This window comes from Oncorhynchus mykiss, chromosome 11, assembly GCF_057628025.1.
Source record: "Oncorhynchus mykiss isolate SJ-2025 chromosome 11, ASM5762802v1, whole genome shotgun sequence".
Classification (NCBI taxonomy): domain Eukaryota; kingdom Metazoa; phylum Chordata; class Actinopteri; order Salmoniformes; family Salmonidae; genus Oncorhynchus; species Oncorhynchus mykiss.
The window spans coordinates 37,275,504-37,294,494 of record NC_143032.1 but is presented as its reverse complement, the minus strand read 5'-3'; the positions used below and the strand labels follow the sequence as shown (position 1 = coordinate 37,294,494).

General features: G+C 42.0%; 2 protein-coding genes across 7 annotated transcripts in view; one reads left to right on the top strand and one right to left on the bottom strand.

Annotated features, from left to right (window-relative positions):
* The window catches only part of LOC110535651 (anion exchange protein 2), a 105,468-nt gene extending 98,002 nt beyond the window's left edge, over window positions 1-7,466 (bottom strand). For 2 of the 4 annotated variants that reach the window (XR_016484463.1, XM_021620774.3), the window contains exon 1: window positions 6,089-7,464. The gene's annotated coding sequence lies outside the window, so the exon portion shown is untranslated. Of the gene's footprint in view, window positions 1-6,088 lie in introns of all 4 variants that reach the window. The other 2 variants (XM_021620778.3, XM_090189979.1) reach the window with 2 other exon arrangements.
* Window positions 1-18,991, top strand: part of LOC110535650 (uncharacterized) — a 45,429-nt gene that overhangs the window by 9,103 nt on the left and 17,335 nt on the right. Inside the window, exons 1-4 of one of the 3 annotated variants that reach the window (XM_090189983.1) lie at window positions 12,471-12,916; window positions 14,542-14,648; window positions 14,805-14,950; window positions 17,725-17,882. In XM_090189983.1, the coding sequence (XP_090046109.1) occupies window positions 12,902-12,916; window positions 14,542-14,648; window positions 14,805-14,950; window positions 17,725-17,882 (426 nt within the window). In that variant the 5' untranslated portion in view covers window positions 12,471-12,901. Of the gene's footprint in view, window positions 1-12,470; window positions 12,917-14,541; window positions 14,649-14,804; window positions 14,951-17,724; window positions 17,883-18,991 lie in introns of those variants that run through there. The other 2 variants (XM_021620773.3, XM_090189984.1) reach the window with 2 other exon arrangements.

The window sequence follows — 18,991 nt, the reverse complement described above, 5'->3', positions numbered from 1 at the left end:
ATTCTGTTGTAAACCAGTTATTGCCTCATACTGCCATAATGACTCAGAAATTACTCTTGCAGCAAAACTACACACCCCAGATTCTAAAGGCTAATGGCAGGAAGCATGTCTCCTTAGTTCCCATTAAAACCATGCCCCACCTTCCACAGGTGATTAATTAAAGGCACAGATTCAGACCTCTCAGAGTTCCAACCCCACAGGACAACCTGCGGTACCCGGGTTTGCCTAATGACCCTCTCCTGTCCCAGCTACACTGGGGCCAGAGACATCCAAGCAATAAAACATCAGTGTGTGGTGATGCTCACCACAGCACAAATATCTCCTCGTCTTCAAGAGTCCAAAAGGTTGGACCAGTTCCAAAAAAAAATGGACATGGGGCTTTCCCACCCAGACGAGAGATGACTGAATCAAATCAATTAAAAAGACCCATTCCGAACTGAGAAATAGACCTGTTCCATATAGACCTCCCTGGATCCAGACCTAGTCCGATCTGAATGAGGAAAGCGGCAGTCATTTAAGTTACTTTATTAACCGGAGCTGATAAAGCGTGACAGGAGGGAGAGAGGTGCCCATCTAGCAGGCGAGGAGCAGCCATACTGTGAGTGACTGACAAGGGGAGAAAGAGACAGCAACCAACCAAGCCGACTCACACTATTGTAGACTAATAGCTGCCATAGCTAGGTTCTTTCACCAAATAGAATTACATATTACCTGTCTTGACTGCATCAAACCAGGAGAAGCTAGATACACTAGCTAACGTTTGCTAGCTAGGTTAATTGAGGCACAGTGCATGCACTTTCTAATCCTAGTTACAACTAAAAACAACTCCATTCAGAATATTAAGTAGCAGCCTACCTGTTGTCTCTTGGTCATTGTAGCCTATCCTTCTCCTTTAACTTTTAATTCCGTAATTTAAATTCCATCTTCCAATGATTAGATATTCCCTAACTTTTGCCACACACAAAGCGAGGCTCTATGGCTGTAGCCTATTGGCTCTTTGACTCAACAAGCTACACGTGCCACGGACCAAAAGCAAGAGCAGCATAAAATAATAAATGATTCTCTCTCGCTGTCCAGATATGTCAGTTAAAATTACACATACTTGAGACCAGTGACAATCATATCAGACCCAGACCATTATTGAGAATTCTGGATCCGGACCCGGCTCTCGGGTACAGGTGGCTCTGTGAAGACCTCTACTACAAACAACTCTTTAAAACAACACCCAAGATGCCGCCAGACCCCTAGTGTGTGGGCAAATACACCATTAGGTCATTCCTGCCTTTTGCTGTCATAGGCCAGAGCAATAGCCTCCACAATCCATGAGATGGATAAGCAAAACAGACAAAGCTGGTCACACAAACAAACAGACACCCCTGGTCCACTAAATGTATATGCTTAACGCTTGCACAGGACACAGGACACCTCAAGCAAACGAAGGAGGCGAAAAGCTCAAAAGCTAGAGACCTGTAGGACTTAGTCAAATTACAATCCTCTAGGACTGCCGTTCAGAAGAAAAACCATGCCGCGCAGAGACAAGAGATTCAACTTCACGGAGTTCGCCCCATTAGGTTTGCACTATATACAGTACATTCGGAAAGTATTCAGACCCCTTGACCTTTTCTACTTTGTTGTTACAGCCTTGTTCTAAAATTGATTAAATTGTTTATCAATCTACACACAATACCCCATAATGACAAAGTGAAAACAGGTTTAGAAATGTTTGCAAATGTATGAAAAATAAAAAACAAATCATATTTAAATAAGTATTCAGACTCTTACTTAGTACTTTTTGAAGGACCTTTGGCAGCGAGTACAGCCTTGAGTCTTCTTGGGTATGAGGCTACAAGCTTGGCACACCTGTATTCTCCTATCCTTCTCTGCAGATCCTCGCAAGGTTGGATGGGGACAACGACCCTAAGCACACAGCCAAGGGACAACAACCCACAGCACACAGCTAAGACAATGCAGGAGTGGTTTCAGGACAAGTCTCAATGTCCTTGAGTGGCCTAGACAGAACTTGAACCCGAGCGAACATCTCTGGAGAGACCTGAAAATAGCTGTGCAGCGACGCTCCCCATCCAACCTGACAGAGCTTGAGAGGATCTGCAGAGAAGAATGAGAGAAACTCCCCAAATACAGGTGTGCCAAGCTTGTAGCGTTATACCCATGAAGACTTGGGGCTGTCAAATATGCCTCAAGTCCTCAACTGTCAGCTTCATTAAATAGTACCCGCAAAACACCAGTCTCAACGTCAACAGTGAAGAGGCGACTCCGGGATGCTGCCCTTCTAAGCAGAGTTCCTCTGTCCATTGCGTGTTCTTTTGCCCGTCTTAATCTTTTCTTCTTATTGGCCAGTCTGAGATATGGATTTTTCTTTGCAATTCTGCCTAGGCCAGCATCCCGGAGTCACCTCTTCACTGTTGACGTTGAGACTGTTGTTTTGCGGGTACTATTTAATGAAGCTGCCAGTTGAGGACTTGTGAGGCGTCTGTTTCTCAAACTAGACACTAATGTACTTGTCCTCTTGCTCAGTTGTGCTCAGAGGCCTCCCAGTCCTCTTTCTATTCTGGTTAGAGACAGTTTGCGCTGTTCTGTGAAGGGAGTAGTATTCAGGGTTGTACGATATCTTCAGTTTCTTGGCAATTTCGCACATGGAATAGCCTTAATTTCTCAGAACAAGAATAGGCTGACGAGTTTAAGAAGAAAGTTATTTGTTTCTGGCCATTTTGAGCCTGTAATTGAACCCACAAATACTGATGCTCCAGATACTCAACTAGTCTAAAGGACAGTTTTATTGCTTCTTTAAATCAGGACAACAGTTTTCAGCTGTGCTAACAATTACAAAAGGGTTTTCGAATGATCAATTAGCCTTTTAAAATTATAAATTTGGGTTAGCTAACAACGTGCCATTACAACACAGGAGTGATGGTTGCTGGTAATGGGCCTTTATTTACACGGTGCACATTATATATATATATAAAAAGCTTTCCAGCTACAATAGTAATTTACAACATTAACAATGTCGACACTGTATTTCTGATCAATTTGATGTTATTATTTCAATGGACAAAAAAAGTGATTTTTCTTCCGAAAACAAGGACATTTCTAAGTGACCCCAAACCTATGAACGGTACTGTACATGATTTTGTTTACAAGCTAGGTTGTCTTTCCATGTTTGAGTTTCAACTGCTAGGGAAGAGAAGACAACGTGTCTACTAGACAGAATCAATCTGAAAAGGCACAAACCTGTCGAGTCGCAATGCCACGTTAACCTTTTTTCCTCATCTGTCATATTTTGGTTCAGGCTCAGGTCACAAAATCAAATCATTAAACAATATACTACTTACTAGTAATACTTTTATTGTTTTAGAAACATTATACAGAATACACATGTTTTTGTTGTTGGTGTAATTTTTGCAGAAAAAAATATATAGTTAAAAAAAACACACAAAAAAAATCTGCTTGCCACAGTGGCTGGTGGACCAAAAAGTAAAAATGTATGCCCTGGTGGTGGAGATGTTGCCTACCCTCACCACCTGGGGTCACCCCTCAGGAATTCCAGGATCCAGTTGCAGAAGGTGTTCAGTACCAGGGTCCAAAGCTTGGTGACGAGCTTGGAGGGGCCAATGGTGTTGAACACTGAGCTGTAGGCAATGAACAGCATTCTCACATGAGGTATTCTTATCTAGGTGGGTGAGGGAAGTGTCAAGTGCAAAATAGATTGCGTCATCTATGGATCTTTTGGAGCGGTATGCAAATTATAATGGTTCTCGGGTATCTGGGATGATGGAGTTGATGTGTGCCATAACCATTCCTCGAGTTATTTTAGATTATTTCTGACTGTTCTGAGAAAGGTCTTATGGGATTATGCGAGCACACTCGTTCGGTATACCTGAATTTGGTGAGGCGCCAGCCGAACTGAAGCATGCTGACGCCTTTAGAGTTCTTGGGAATAGGAATGATGGTGGTCAGCTTGAGACGTGGGGATTACAGACTGGGACAAGAAGCGGCTGTTCTACAAATGCTCTGAGAACGCACCCTGGAATAAGGTCCGGCCCCACGGCTTTACGAGTGTTGACCAGATTAAAGACCATACTCGCGTCTGCCTCGGAGAGCGAGATCACCCAGTCCACTGTGTCAGCGGGGACCCTCATGCACGCCACTGTATTATTTTTGTCAAAGCGTGCATATGTAACGGATGTGAAACGGCTAGCTTAGTTAGCGGTGCGCGCTAAATAGCGTTTCAATCGGTGACGTCACTTGCTCTGAGACCTTGAAGTAGTAGTTCCCCTTGCTCTGCAAGGGCCGCGGCTTTTGTGGAGCGATGGGTAACGATGCTTCGTGGGTGACTGTTGTTGATGTGTGCAGAGGGTCCCTGGTTCACGCCCGGGTATTGGCGAAGGGACGGTCTAAAGTTATATTGTTACACATAAAATGCTGAGTTCGTCTGGTAGAGGCATCGTTGGGCAGATCACTGCTGAGGCTTCCTTTGTAATCCGTAATGGATTAAGTGCGGCCCTACGGCCACATGCCATAGGTCCGCACTTAAAACGCATAATTTTTCCTTGCAGTCAAAATAAGCTCCCTGACAGTCTAGCCTTCGTTTCGATAAAGCAAGCTGGACAGAGTGAAAAGGCTATAAAATATAGTTCCATGATCATTTCTCCAGTTTCGATTTGAATATAGTTTTTTTTTGTTTAGTTTAGTTTATTAATTCAACCATTTTAAAAACAAGCGCACACAAAAGTTGAAAAAGACATACATGCATTCAATCAATCTGACCAACATGGAGGGGATTTTTTTTTATTTTTTTATAATAAAAAATAAAATAAAAATCGACATTGAAATGACTAGCTTCTGAAGGGGAAGCTCCAGATAGCCAAGAATAAGCTGATCAGGGTAGTAATGAAGGTGACTGTTCGATAAGTTTGACGATAAGCTAACAGTACACCTAAAATGTACAGTTGATAGGATGCGTGTAATCAAATGAAAAATCTTCAGAACAAATTTGGCTGAGTGAGCTTCCGACATACCTCTCCTTCTAAGGGGATTTCCACAAAACACTATAATTAGTATAGCCATTGTAGCTTCACCCTCAGATTGGGTGCTAGCAAGCCGTCTAGGTAGTGCTTGGTATCAATAGCCAATTCAGTAGGGGCTGGAAGCTAATAGTGAGCTTTGATTGGTCAATAACATTGCAATATCGCAGAGTATTTGCATAAAGTTCAGCTTTCCCCAACTTTGGTCACGCCCTGTTCACGCCTTGTCGCCCGTGCTCGCCCCGCCCACTTCAAATCCCTCCATTGAAAATGAATGAGCCACCGGTGTTTCATCGCCCCCATCGTTGTTATGTGAAAATGCACTGTTACTTTCCCCAAAAGCCAAATATGGTGTAATTGCAGACCACAATTCGGGGTGTTTCTTGATATTAGGAAAAGCCCACCGTCATTGGACAGTCTCAGTGTTATGAGATTGATGGTTTCTTGCCACAGATTTGTTTACGTGGCAAGTTAGGTGAATAAGCGTGGCAAGTTAAGAAAAGAGTTAGGGTTAAGCTTAGCTACAATTATTGTCAACATCTGTTGTCCCCGACTGAAAAAAAGCGGCCATGGACCAATGGGTGTAACTTGATATCAAGAAACGCCTATATCAGAAAATGCCCCTAATTGCGGTCCGCAAATTACACCCTAATCCAAAAGTTGACTTGTCACATGGCTTTAACTATCATATATATTATTTATTTTTTACTCTAAAGCTAATTCACGTCTGTAGTTAAATGTATGCAATAACGTGCCGAAATTTATATTTTACCAACGTTTTAAATTGATAACTTTATCGACAATACCATTCAGTCATCCCCATTATTATCTGGCTAGCATTGATAGCTAAACGTTTCCGTTACAACCATGCCAAGTGACAGCATAGCTTGCTGCTAGCTAGCATTGCCTGTCAAATCCCAACGTGTCTGAGTGTTTTAGAAGATAACGCGCTAACAAAAACTTTCTCAGCATAACAAGGTCATTTTTACAGATTTACAAACAGTACATGTCATTTATCTAGTTCCTGCTTAGTTTAGTAGACTTACCCAACTCCGCCTCGCCTCCCGCTGCCTTGTGTGGACGTGCTGAGGTAGCTATGGATGCACTAACAAGCCGACTAAAACAACTCCACGATTTACAATGGAGTTGAGCAGCAGCGACTAGTGTAGGCGGACTGGAGTTCAGACGTCACATAAAGTTACGTTTTTACCTTTATTTATCAGGGAGTCAAACTGAGACAGAGCTCTCTTTTACAGATGAGACCTAAATTACACGCATCAAAATATAAATATAAACTGCAAGCAGGAAAAAAACACGGTCATAAAAAGCAAACACGTTCATCAGTAATAATTTCCTCAATCTGCTAACTTTCTGAATTGCCCTAGATGCACCAAAACATCAAATGTAATCACATTTAGAAAATTGTTCCACAAATACGGTGAAAGAAAGACAAATCAGCTTTCAGTTAACTCCGTAAAGACCAAAGGAATTTCCAGAGTTAGCCATCACTGAGACCGGGTGTAGCAAGTCATTTGTCTAAAGTTGAGTAATGATGTTAGGTACGGTGGGACTATTTTGTCAAATGACTTCCTTTTATAAATGAAAAAATAGCAATGTATCAACCGAACTAAGTCACATCAAAGAGAGCCAACCAACTTTCTGGTAGAGAATGCAGTGATGAGTACCATAACTGTCACCCATAATAATGCGTAGTGAGCTACGAAGTGGCAGCTGCGTTCATATAGATGATGTCGCGATAGCTAAAACTGATAGGAACGTGGACTGAATCATCTCCTAATAGTAGGGTGCTAGGAGGTAACTATCATAAATCACAAATAAAGCTATCCCCAGTCAAATTGGACCACAACTCATGAGCCCACCTCCTGCACTGCTCACACCTAATCCAGTCCACACCTGTGACTGAAAATAGGGGGAGAGATGCCAATTGAAATGCTCTCTCTCTCTTAAAAACGTAGCTAGCTATCTAGCTTAATGACAAAGTGCTTGGTAAAATAGCTAAACGGCTATAAAGTAACATTAACTAAAGTTATCAGTCACTAGTGGTAACATCTACAACTGCAATTAAGTTACGTTATCTTTTTAATGCATTTTACCTCAGACGATCTGGTAGTAAGGTTGCTAGCTAAAACTCCTAGCAGTTTATTACGCTAACTAGCTAGCTGGCAAGCATTTACTGCTGGTGAAGTTGCTAGCTAGAAAGTTAGCATTAACTAGCGCTAACTGGGCTAGTCATTGTCTAAATAAGAGGAAGAAACACAAGGGGTAACTAGCCCCTGGGGGATTGCCCCCAACACACTCACCCAACATATTACTACTTTACTCAAGAATTACTACATTCTTCTCTTTAAACAAGTGGATTACTTATGTTAACGCTTTCCTATTTAAAAAAAACAACATAATTATAGATCTATCTTCATTGGAATATATCTACAACTTTTTCAAAATTATCAAAAATTTGATAAACGTACCACAAAATCGTTTTATTGAAGTATCTTAAAGTTGTGACGACAGAGTACATTTTTTTTGTTGAGCACAAGCAGTGGCGGCCAGGGAAAGTGTTTGGAAAATCATTTGAAATCTTGAGGTCTTAATGTGAATTACAGGGGGGCTAGTTACCCTAATATCCTAATAATAATATTATGTTTGGGGGGGGGGGGGGCTTATATTTCTCCTGTTGCATATCCCGACTACCCCTGAGACACACGCAGTTTAGCGAGAGGCATGACCTATTTCTGTAGAAGAAGCCCATTTTTATTCTCAGCTTCTTAACTCAGAAATAAAACAAATTAAAGACCACTTTTCATCTGTCCAGGTGCCCATATATTTGTAAGCAGGGACACAATCAATATGGACACCATCCAAGTACATATGCTTAAATCATTAGAGTTATTTTTATACGCTCTAGAAAACAACATGCTTAGTTTTACCTGCATTCCTTACTAATTTCAGGTCAAAAAAGTATTTATGCAATACAATGAAGGCAGACTGAAGTTCAGATAGAGCCTGCTCAATCATGGGTGCAATAGCATACACAGCAGTATCATTGGCATACAAGTGCAGGGTACAATTTTTTACAAGCAAGTCAATATTGTTAATGTAAACAGTAAAGAGTACAGGACCCAGAATCGACCCCTGCGGGACCCCACTCGTAATATCCAGGAAACCTGATTTAACAAACATCAGTAGATAGAACTACATTTGTATCTGTAAAGTCATTGTTAAACCAGTTACATGCAGCCTGGTCTAGGGCCAATTGAGGAAAGACTAATTGTATGGATAAAAAGCAACATTGAGCTGCCCTCTTCATTGACCTTTCAAAGGCCTTCGATGCTATGGATCACTCACTCCTAATTCAACCACATCATTTAAAAATAGGGATGGAGCAGAGATAGTACTATAGCATTGTCTAAAACCCGACTGATGTACATGTAGAATACCTTTCAAAGAAAATAAAGATCTTAGCTGAGAATGAATCAATGATTATATACTGAACAAAAATATAAACACAACATATTGTAGCGACCATGGGTTTATAAGCGTGGAAATCGACTCTGCCGCTTGAGCATGCTTTTGTGGCACAGTCGATAGCGCGCTGGACTTCGGGCTAGAAGGTCGAGGGTTTGAGACCTGCTCCCTGCCTGTTTCAATACATTGGTGTCAGAAGTGGGATGTGGTCAACAAGGTGTTGGTCCAATATGTATCATGAGCTGAAATAAAACATAATATAAATTTTCCATGCGCACAAAAAGCTTTTCTCTCAAATTCTGTGCACAATTTTGTTTGCATTCGGCATTTGGCATGCTGACTGCAGGAATGTCCACCAGAGCTGTTGCCAGAGAATGTAATGTTCATCTCTACCATAAGCCGCCTCCAATGTCGATTTAGAGAATTTGTCAGTACGTCCAACCGGCCTCACAACCACAGACCATGTGTACCCACGCCAGCCCAGGACATTAACATCTGGCTTCTTCACCTGTGGGATCGTCTGAGACCAGCCAGCCGGACAGCAGATGAAACTGTGGGTTTGCACAACAAAATAATTTCTGCAAAAACTGTCAAACCTTCTCAGGGAATCTCATCTGCGTGCTTGTCGTCCTCAACAGGATCTTGACCTGACTGCAGTTTTATCGATGGCAATTTGAATACACAGAGATACCGTGACGAGATCCTGAGGCCCATTATTGGGCCATTCATCCACCTCCATCACCTCATGTTTCAGCATGATAATGCATGGCCCCATGTTGCAAGGATCTGTGCACAATTCCTGGAAGCTGAAAATAGCCCAGTTTTTCCAATGCCTGCATACTCACCAGACGTCACCCATTGGGCATGTTTGGGATGCTCTGGATCGAAGTGTACGACAGCGTTCCAGTTCCCGCCAATATCCAGCAACTTCTCACAGCCATTGACGAGTGGGACAACATTCCACAGGCCACAATCAACAGTCTGATCAACTCTATGCGAAGGAGATGAGGGAAATGATGGTCACACCAGATACTAACTGGTTTTCTGATCCACGCCCATAAAATTTTTTTAAGGAACCTGTGACAAACAGATGCATATCTGTATTCCCTATCATGTGAAATCAACATATTATGGCCTAATTTATTTATTTTAATTGACTGATTTCCTTATATGAACTGTAACTCAGTAAAATCTTTGAAATTGTTACATGTTCCGTTTATATTTTTGTTGAGTGTAATATTTTAGCTCCTCAAGAAAGTTTAGAAATAGGGCAATAATTATTTAGGCCACAAGGGTCATCACCTTTGTGAAGGGGGAGTACATGGACCGCCTTCCAAACCTTGCCAGATGCCAGAGAGAAAGAACTTGCTTAGGAATTTGTATGCTTCAGTGCATTTAATGTTTTCCCAAATTTTGAAGGATCACCAGCAGAGTCAAAGATGGAGCTTAGTAAGTATTTTGATTTAGCTTTCTTAATCGAGATACATCTGTTTCTGGCTGAAAGATAAAGATTTCATCACCCAAATATAGCCTGCATTTACATATTTTGTTGTGATGGCCCTACCACTGGTGTCTTTTTTCCTCCCATTAAACGTGAATTACGTGATCATCCCAAAACAAAACTGGATATTTATAATTATATATCATGAATACATTAGCCAAGACATCAGAGGCTTATATTTCACGATTTGAGTTGAATTGTCTGTAGTAGTGTATATGTCATCATAGATCAAGTCCACTGTTATTGTTTTTGTGACAAGTAACAGTTATTCATACAGGAGACACTGCACTAACTAATAATATTTTCTTCCAGTCAGCGCTGTGCTGTGCAAAAACTATGGTAACAGGAGAATAAAAGTGACACATTCTTTTTTTAAGAATCATAAGCTAGCTGCTGTTTATTGTAAATTATCATTTTCTGACTGTCTTGTCTTCTTACATTGCTACAGTTACAGTATAATAACACTGGTGGTTTAGGGTTGATTGATATTTGGGAGTGTTTCCCACGGCTATCAGCAGTTTCGATAGGTTCATATCATGTTCTATAACATAGCCGTTTTCCGGTTACTAATCTTTCCTTGACCGGCAAGTCAACAACAGGTTTAGCACAAGATAGCGAGTATGCCCGAATGGTTTCCAGACTTGGAGATGGAGTTAGGGGAACCTATTGAGGTCAGTAAGAACGTAGACAGGAAAAAAATGGAAGAAAGTGGACATATTAAGAGTAAATATGGAGTGCTGCAGAAGGAAATTGAACATGATAAGTGTGAGGATGAATGAATTGCGGTGGCAGGTGTGGTGAAGACCGCAGAGTTTGAGCCTCGTCCCGATGGTGATAAAGATGTTTTTTTGTCCTGTGGGAGTGTGATTTTTGGAGAGAATGGATTCTTGCATTCTGGCTGATCCATATGTGGTGTCAGGTTGGGTCAGTGAAAGTGACTCAAAGTGGAATCGTGTGGATTTTTGTCTTTCTTCGGTCCAAAGGGAGCATGCACTCCGCACCACGACTGGGGACAAGAACCGTGACTTGCTTTCCTCTCCGGAGCAGGGAGCAGTTGAAAGGAGTGATAACTGGAATGGTGTTAAGGGGGGCCAATTGAAGTTGAAGGTTGTTGGTGTGTCTGATGCCTGCCGTTTGATGTGACGCAGACCCAGTGGAGAGCGTGGTGAAACAGAGAAGACACGGTCTGCACTACTGTGTTTTGATGCAGAGTTTTTACCAGATAAAATCAAGTTAGGATGTGTCAGTTATCCCGTGAGAGCTTCCCGAATGCATTACAGTGTTTTAGGTGTCAAGCTTATTTGTCATGTGGCAGCCGGCTTGTAGGAGGGAGATGTGAGAAGTGTGCCGGAGGACATGAGACAAAGGAATGTGTAGTATATCTGAAAAAAGTTGTGTATGTAAACTGTAGGGGTGCCCATGGTGCTGGAGATCAGAGGTGTCTGGTGAAAGAAAGGCAGGTTGAGGTTGCCAGGATAAGAGTAGTGCAGAAGATGTCATATGCTGAGCTGGTGAAGAGAGTAGTAGAGGACGATGGGTCCAGGGTGAGAGATCCTAAGAGGAGCCCTGTGAGTAGGCTGAGACCAATAGAGAGTGATAGGAATAAAATGTGCTTAAGGTTGCTTTTTTGGGTGTTCATGGCCATGGTTGTCATTTGTACCGCAGGATATGGAACGTAAATCACAGAGGATAGATGTTGTGGTGGCAGCTGGAGAGAAGTACTTGGTTGTACGAGATCGCAGAAGAGTTCCAAGATGTTTTGAATGATAGTGTCCCGTCCTCCTTAGGCTGCTGGCCTGGCAACTAGCTCTTGCAGTCTCACATCAGAATTAGACGTTCATCCATGTTTCTTAAACATCACATTTAGAAGTTATTGCAAACGTCACATTACGAAGTGTATAAGGTTAAGTTAAGGCACTAACTCCAAATGTTTTATGTTAGGGTTAAGTTTGGCATTAACTCAGAATGGTTAAGGTAAGTTTTAAGATTTGGGATCTATAAAACAACATTCTATTGCTGGATTCAAACGTTAGAATCAGAGGCAGATACTTACGCCATCTCCATTGCCCCTAGTGTCGGTTTTCCCAGATCATCTCCTAACGTCCTCAGACATGGATGGATGCCGACTTGTATCACGTGTGACCTGGCTGGACCTGGAGTAGGATTGGATAGTGGTGAGGTTTTAATGGGTGTAGGGTTAGTTGGTAGGGCAATTTTTTCATAAAGTGTAATGAATTCATACTACAGAATAGTAGGCTGACACACAGCAGTAGGTGGCGGTAGGGCAGAACGTCGGCAACAACAGGGCCTAGTATACACTAGCTTGGGTAAAAAGGGTCAGGGCTATACAGCGGGTATCCTACACGGAGGCATGTGAAATTGTTGAAGGGGCGAGGGTAGCTGAAGATATGGCAGAGGATGCTCTGCAGACTGGAGATTCTGAGTGTTGTTCAACAGTTGAGGAACACTGGACATAATAGTATCTGCGGCTGAAAGGTTTTTGTGATTCCAGGAATTCACTGCCAAAACATTGCAAAGAATGCTGTCCAAAGATGCTCTTCCTTCTCGGGCCCCAGAGTTTGTAGGGATGGGCGTTGGCAGTTGAATCTGAATAAAGGAGTACATTGAGTTTTTTTATTTTGTTTATTTTGTTAATTATTTGGTCTGATATACAGCCAAAACAGTAGGTGGCAGCATGCCCATAAGCATTTGCTTGTGGATCGCAGTCATATCGAAGAAGACCCGTACAGTAGGTGGCGGCATTACAATAATACGTGTAGTCTTCGATAAAACTTTAAAGAAGAAGAAGCTAGGGCAAAAATAATAACAGTGAGGTTCATTAGAGACCCGACGAATCACTGAAACGGAAAGTATGGATTCCACTCCGGTAAGACTCAGCTAGACAATTCTAAAGAATAACAATTATGACTTGACAACTATAAGATAACAGTTGGTACAGTAAGTAGGAGCTAGCTGGCTGGCTGATACATCAGACTGTTAACATTGTCTTCCACTCCGATTCTAAAAGGGACGACTAGGTACCTAAAGTTAGCTTGCTTCGTTAGCACACCCTCCATTGTAAATTCCCGTAGCAGAAGTTAGCTTGCTAGCATGACTGTAAGCTAGCTAGTTGGTTATCTACAGCAGTGGTTCCAAAAACTGTGGGTCGTTCCCCCAGGGGTTGGCACACACCAAAAAAAACATGTAACTTTGTTATTTTAAAGGAACTCAGTCCGGCTTTAAAGTTACTCTTGAAAGTTATGTATAGTAGAATTTCATCATCAGTTCCTCTTGCCTTTTTAGTCATTGCCTAACGTTATATTAGAGCAATTGTCCAGATCAGCTAGCCCAAGTCATCTAACGTTTTTTAGCCCATAGATATGTTTTTTTTTTTGTCGCTCAAATATCACATGAATCCACATTAGACATGGCAAAATGTTTAGAATGGCAAGAAAATTAGCTTTCAAACTGCTAATTTCTGTACACCAACAGGAGGGGTGTGAACAGTTTGTCATGAGCAGCGCTTTTGTGTCCATAAAAATAGGCGTGCACCGAAAGTTCCGCAGTAGGGGGCTCCGAGTGAAGGAGTTTGGGAACCCCTGAAGATACAAAGCCAAAGAGCCCTGTTTAGTTTATTTAACTAGGCAAACCAGTTAAGAATAGATTATTATTTTACAATGAAGGCCTACCAAATCCTAACCCGGACGACGCTGGGCCAATTGTGCGCTGTTCTATGTGACTCCCAATCACGGCTGGTTGTGATACAGCCTGGAATCGAACGAGGGTCTGTAGTGGCGCTTCAGAGATGCAGTGCCTTAGACCGCTGCGCCACTCGGGAGCCTGAGGTTAGAGTGAAATAAAATACCCAGACTTTTATAATTTCCCTGAAGAAGGGGAGTATAGACCGAGTGATTGACTGTCATCATGCCACTTTGAAGTTTCTAATCTAGAGAGATAACTAGCTAACGTTAGTGCTAACCAGAACCACATGACTGGTGCTAACTACCAGTGCTGTGTAATGTAATCAAGTAAGAATCTAGCTAGCTATCTATTTGTTTAGCTAAGTTCAAGAGCTCTTAGCTAACTCATGGGCATTGGAAGTAAACAATACAGCTAGATGCCAATTAAACTAGCTAACTAGTTGAAAATACATGGGAAACTGTTGCGCTTCATCAGACCTAGAAAACAAGCTTGTCTGACAGCACAGCATTTCCCCATCATATCTAACGTTAGGCTAGATAGCTTCAATCAGCTGCTGTCTTTGGTCTTACTTGCGAAAAAATCAGAGACACTCCTCATCAGTCACACTTCACTTCCTTGAGGCATCAGTGACACTGTTAAGTTGTTACCTACTGCTTTGTCTTTGTAGGGCATCTTCTCCTGATTTATCTGCTCAAATACACCAGGGGCACACTTTGCAGGGCAAGAGTCTGTGCATACTGTACATGTATGCTCGCCTTTTCTTAGGACTGTTTCCTGTTTCTCACACCCTATGGCATTGTTGTGTTGCAGACTATTGGGGAGTTGTTCCGTACCCTGTGTGAGATGGGCTTCAGTGAGGAGCAGATCCAGTCTGCCTTGCAGGCAGGACACTTCTCTGTGCCTGATGCAGCTGAATGGTGAGTCCTCCCAACCCATAACCCTGTTTTAATGGACAGGCAAGGAACTATGTTTTCCAATGTCAAACAGGATTGGTAACTGACACATGTTGTCAATAACTGAATGTCAAATATTGAACGTTGTTTTTCTATATTTTCTCAATGTGTTTATGGAAGGCTCTTACAAGGTGAAAATCTGAGGCACAAGCTGGTCAAAAATCCATCCCAGCCAGTTGCAACACCTTTTGCTGCATTCAACCCTCCCAAAGATGTAGGGAGCTCTTGCACATCACAGGCACAGACATCGCCCGCTGACAGTAGAGGTATGACACACCATTAAGAGTCATTAGACATTTGTTTTCCATGGTTGATTGCATACTGTAATGTAATAGTCCTGTGTTTATTGTGCACAATTGACCCCTGCTCAGTCATTTACCCCTTTTTTCAAATACCTATCTTGTACAACTTATAGCAGCAGACTGGCTTTGCCTTGTTTGTAGCCTAATTTATCAGACTGTGGTAGCAGGTACAGTGCCTTGCGAAAGTATTCGGCCCCCTTGAACTTTGACCTTTTGCCACATTTCAGGCTTCAAACATAAAGATATAACATTTTATTTGTTTGTGAAGAATCAACAACAAGTGGGACACAATCATGAAGTGGAACGACATTTATTGGATATTTCAAACTTCTTTAACAAATCAAAAACTGAAAAATTGGGTGTGCAAAATGATTCAGCCCTCTTAAGTTAATACTTAGTAGCGCCACCTTTTGCTGCGATTACAGCTGTAAGTCGCTTGGGGTATGTCTCTTATCAGTTTTGCACATCGAGAGACTGACATTTTTTCCCATTCCTCCTTGCAAAACAGCTCGAGCTCAGTGAGGTTGGATGGAGAGCATTTGTGAACAGCAGTTTTCAGTTCTTTCCACAGATTCTCGATTGGATTCATGTCTGGACTTTGACTTGGCCATTCTAACACCTGGATATGTTTATTTTTGAACCATTCCATTGTAGATTTTGCTTTATGTTTTGGATCATTGTCTTGTTGGAAGACACATCTCCGTCCCAGTCTCAGGTCTTTTGCAGACTCCATCAGGTTTTCTTCCAGAATGGTCCTGTATTTGGCTCCATCCATCTTCCCATCAATTTTAACCATCTTCCCTGTCCCTGCTGAAGAAAAGCAGGCCCAAACCATGATGCTGCCACCACCATGTTTGACAGTGGGGATGGTGTGTTCAGCTGTGTTGCTTTTACGCCAAACATAACGTTTTGCATTGTTGCCAAAAAGTTCAATTTTGGTTTCATCTGACCAGAGCACCTTCTTCCACATGTTTGGTGTGTCTCCCAGGTGGCTTGTGGCAAACTTTAAACAACACTTTTATGGATATCTTTAAGAAATGGCTTTCTTGCCACTCTTCCATAAAGGCCAGATTTGTGCAATATACAACTGATTGTTGTCCTATGGACAGAGTCTCCCACCTCAGCTGTAGATCTCTGCAGTTCATTCAGAGTGATCATGGGCCTCTTGGCTGCATCTCTGATCAGTCTTCTCCTTGTATGAGCTGAAGGTTTAGAGGGACGGCCAGGTCTTGGTAGAATTGCAGTGGTCTGATACTCCTTCCATTTCAATATTAGCGCTTGCACAGTGCTCCTTGGGATGTTTAAAGCTTGGGAAATCTTTTTGTATCCAAATCCGTCTTTAAACTTCTTCACAACAGTATCTCGGACCTGCCTGGTGTGTTCCTTGTTCTTCATGATGCTCTCTGCGCTTTTAACGGACCTCTGAGACTATCACAGTGCAGGTGCATTTATACGGAGACTTGATTACACACAGGTGGATTGTATTTATCATCATTAGTCATTTAGGTCAACATTGGATCATTCAGAGATCCTCACTGAACTTCTGGAGAGAGTTTGCTGCACTGAAAGTAAAGGGGCTGAATAATTTTGCACGCCCAATTTTTCAGTTTTTGATTTGTTAAAGAAGTTGGAAATATCCAATAAATGTCGTTCCACTTCATGATTGTGTCCCACTTGTTGTTGATTCTTCACAAAAAAATACAATTTTATATCTTTATGTTTGAAGCCTGAAATGTGGCAAAAGGTCGCAAAGTTCAAGGGGGCCGAATACTTTCGCAAGGCACTGTATTAGTCTGAGACAATGCTATACAAGCCAGAATGCAAAATACTCTACTTGTTGTCTGTGCGGTTGGTCCTTATGACTCTAGAAATGTATATTATTAATCAAACTTTTCAAAACGCTTGTACTGCCGTTGAGATTTCATCACCTGGTACATGCGCAAATCCATGTAGAAGCCTGCAAGACTTTGGTTAGTATGCATGCATCGTGTGCGTGTACTTAACTCTTGTGCGCGTGCCTCGGCTGATGAACAAACGATCGTGGGAGCAGCACACAGAAACCTGTGTTTTTGAAGTCAGTTTAATGATACTTTCCATTGGTTATTTTGTTGAAACTTTCCAACAACGATGGGATCAGCGGACAACCGGTAGAGTAAGTCCAAATGAAATGTATTCAGCATTCTGACTTGTGAAGGGACTGTTCAGAATTTTACAGACAAGAATGGACTCTTCAGTCCACACTCTGGAATTTGGGGGATGCTACCTTGTTTCCAGCTGCAGATATAAGGGAACTTTCTACAGGACAAGCCATTCTGTATAATTTGCAGGAATTAGCCAAGCTTTTTGTTTCCAAACTAATCTCTCTCCCTCATCTTTCCAAGAATGCTTATTTGTTATATAGTGATTCCATTTTAGTACACCCCAGACACATTTTTGTCTTATAAATTGTAGCCTTGAATGTATTACTTTACTGACGCTTGAGGCTAAACACCCCCTACTCTGTGCATAGCAGCTAGGTATTTCACCCTTTATTTCAGGACAGTTCTTTCTGTTTCCAATGTTTTTTTTTAAGTATTTTGTAAGTTTATTGGATAGATCGAGGTGAAAGGAGAGCGTGTTGAAAGAGAATTGAGATGGATTTGAACCCGTCCTGGCAGCGGTACAACATACAGTACATGTGCTTCAGAGGCAGCGGCTGAGACCACTAGGGCCACTCTGTTTCTTATGTGTGCCTGAAGGCCCCGTTTCAGTCCTGGGACCCCCACAGCCCTCCAGTCCATCCACAGACACCCCGCCATTGGAGTCCCGTATCAGGCAGGACAAGAGTGACTTCCAGGAGCAGCTGAGGATGCGTGTGGCCAACGAGGCCAGGAATGAGAGGAGGCAGAAGAAACAGGTCAGCAGCACCTGCCTGATTTGATCAGCTGAGACACACTGAGCGCACACACACATAAACACACTCAGCATAGCCACAGGGTGGTACTTGCTAGTGTTACATACTTCAGTGCACACAATTGATACAGAATATTGGTTTATTCAAATCATTGAGACTATATCTTCAGCCTTTTTGCAAACAAGTCACACTCAGATATGACATGTTACCTGACGTACAGTACAGTACCAGTCAAAAATTTGGACACACCTACTCATTCCAGGGTTTTTCTTTATTTTTACTATTTTCTACATTGTAGAATAATAGTTTTGATGTCTTCACTATGAAATAACACATGGAATCATGTAGAAACCAAAAAAGTCGTAAACAAATCAAAATGTATTTTATATTTCAGATTCTTCAAAGTAGCCACCCTTTTCCTTGATGATAGCTTTGCACACGCTTAGCATTCTCTCAACCAGCTTCATGAGGTATTCACCTGGACTGAATTTCAATCAACAGGTCTACCTTGTTAAGTTAATTTGTGGAATTTCTTTCCTTCTTAATGCATTTGAGCCAATCAGCTGTGTTTGACAAGGTAGGGGGGTATACAGAAGATGGCCCTATTTGGTAAAAGACCAAGTTCATATTATGGCAAGAACAGCTCAAATAAGCAAAGAGAAATGACAGACCATCATTACTTTTAAGACATGAAGGTCAGTCAGTAAGGAACATTTCAATAACTTTGAAAGTTTCTTCAAGTACAGTTGCAAAAACCATGAAGCGCTATGATGAAACGAGCTCTCACGAGGACCGCCACAGGAAAGGAAGACCAAGTTACCTCTGCTGAAGAGAGTTCATGAGAGTTAACTGCACCTCAGATTGCATCCCAAATAAATGCTTCAGAGTTCAAGTAACGGACTCCTCTAAACATCAACTGTTCAGAGGAGACTGCGTGAATCAGGCCTTCATGGTCGAGTTACTGAAAAGAATCCTCTACTAAAGAAAACCAATAAGAAAGTCAAGTGAACCAGTGTAGAAATCCATTGGAACTAACCTTCCATGGCTGAGGTGATGGTGTGAGGGTGCTTTGCTGGTGACACTGTCGAATTCAAGGCAGACTTAACCAGCAT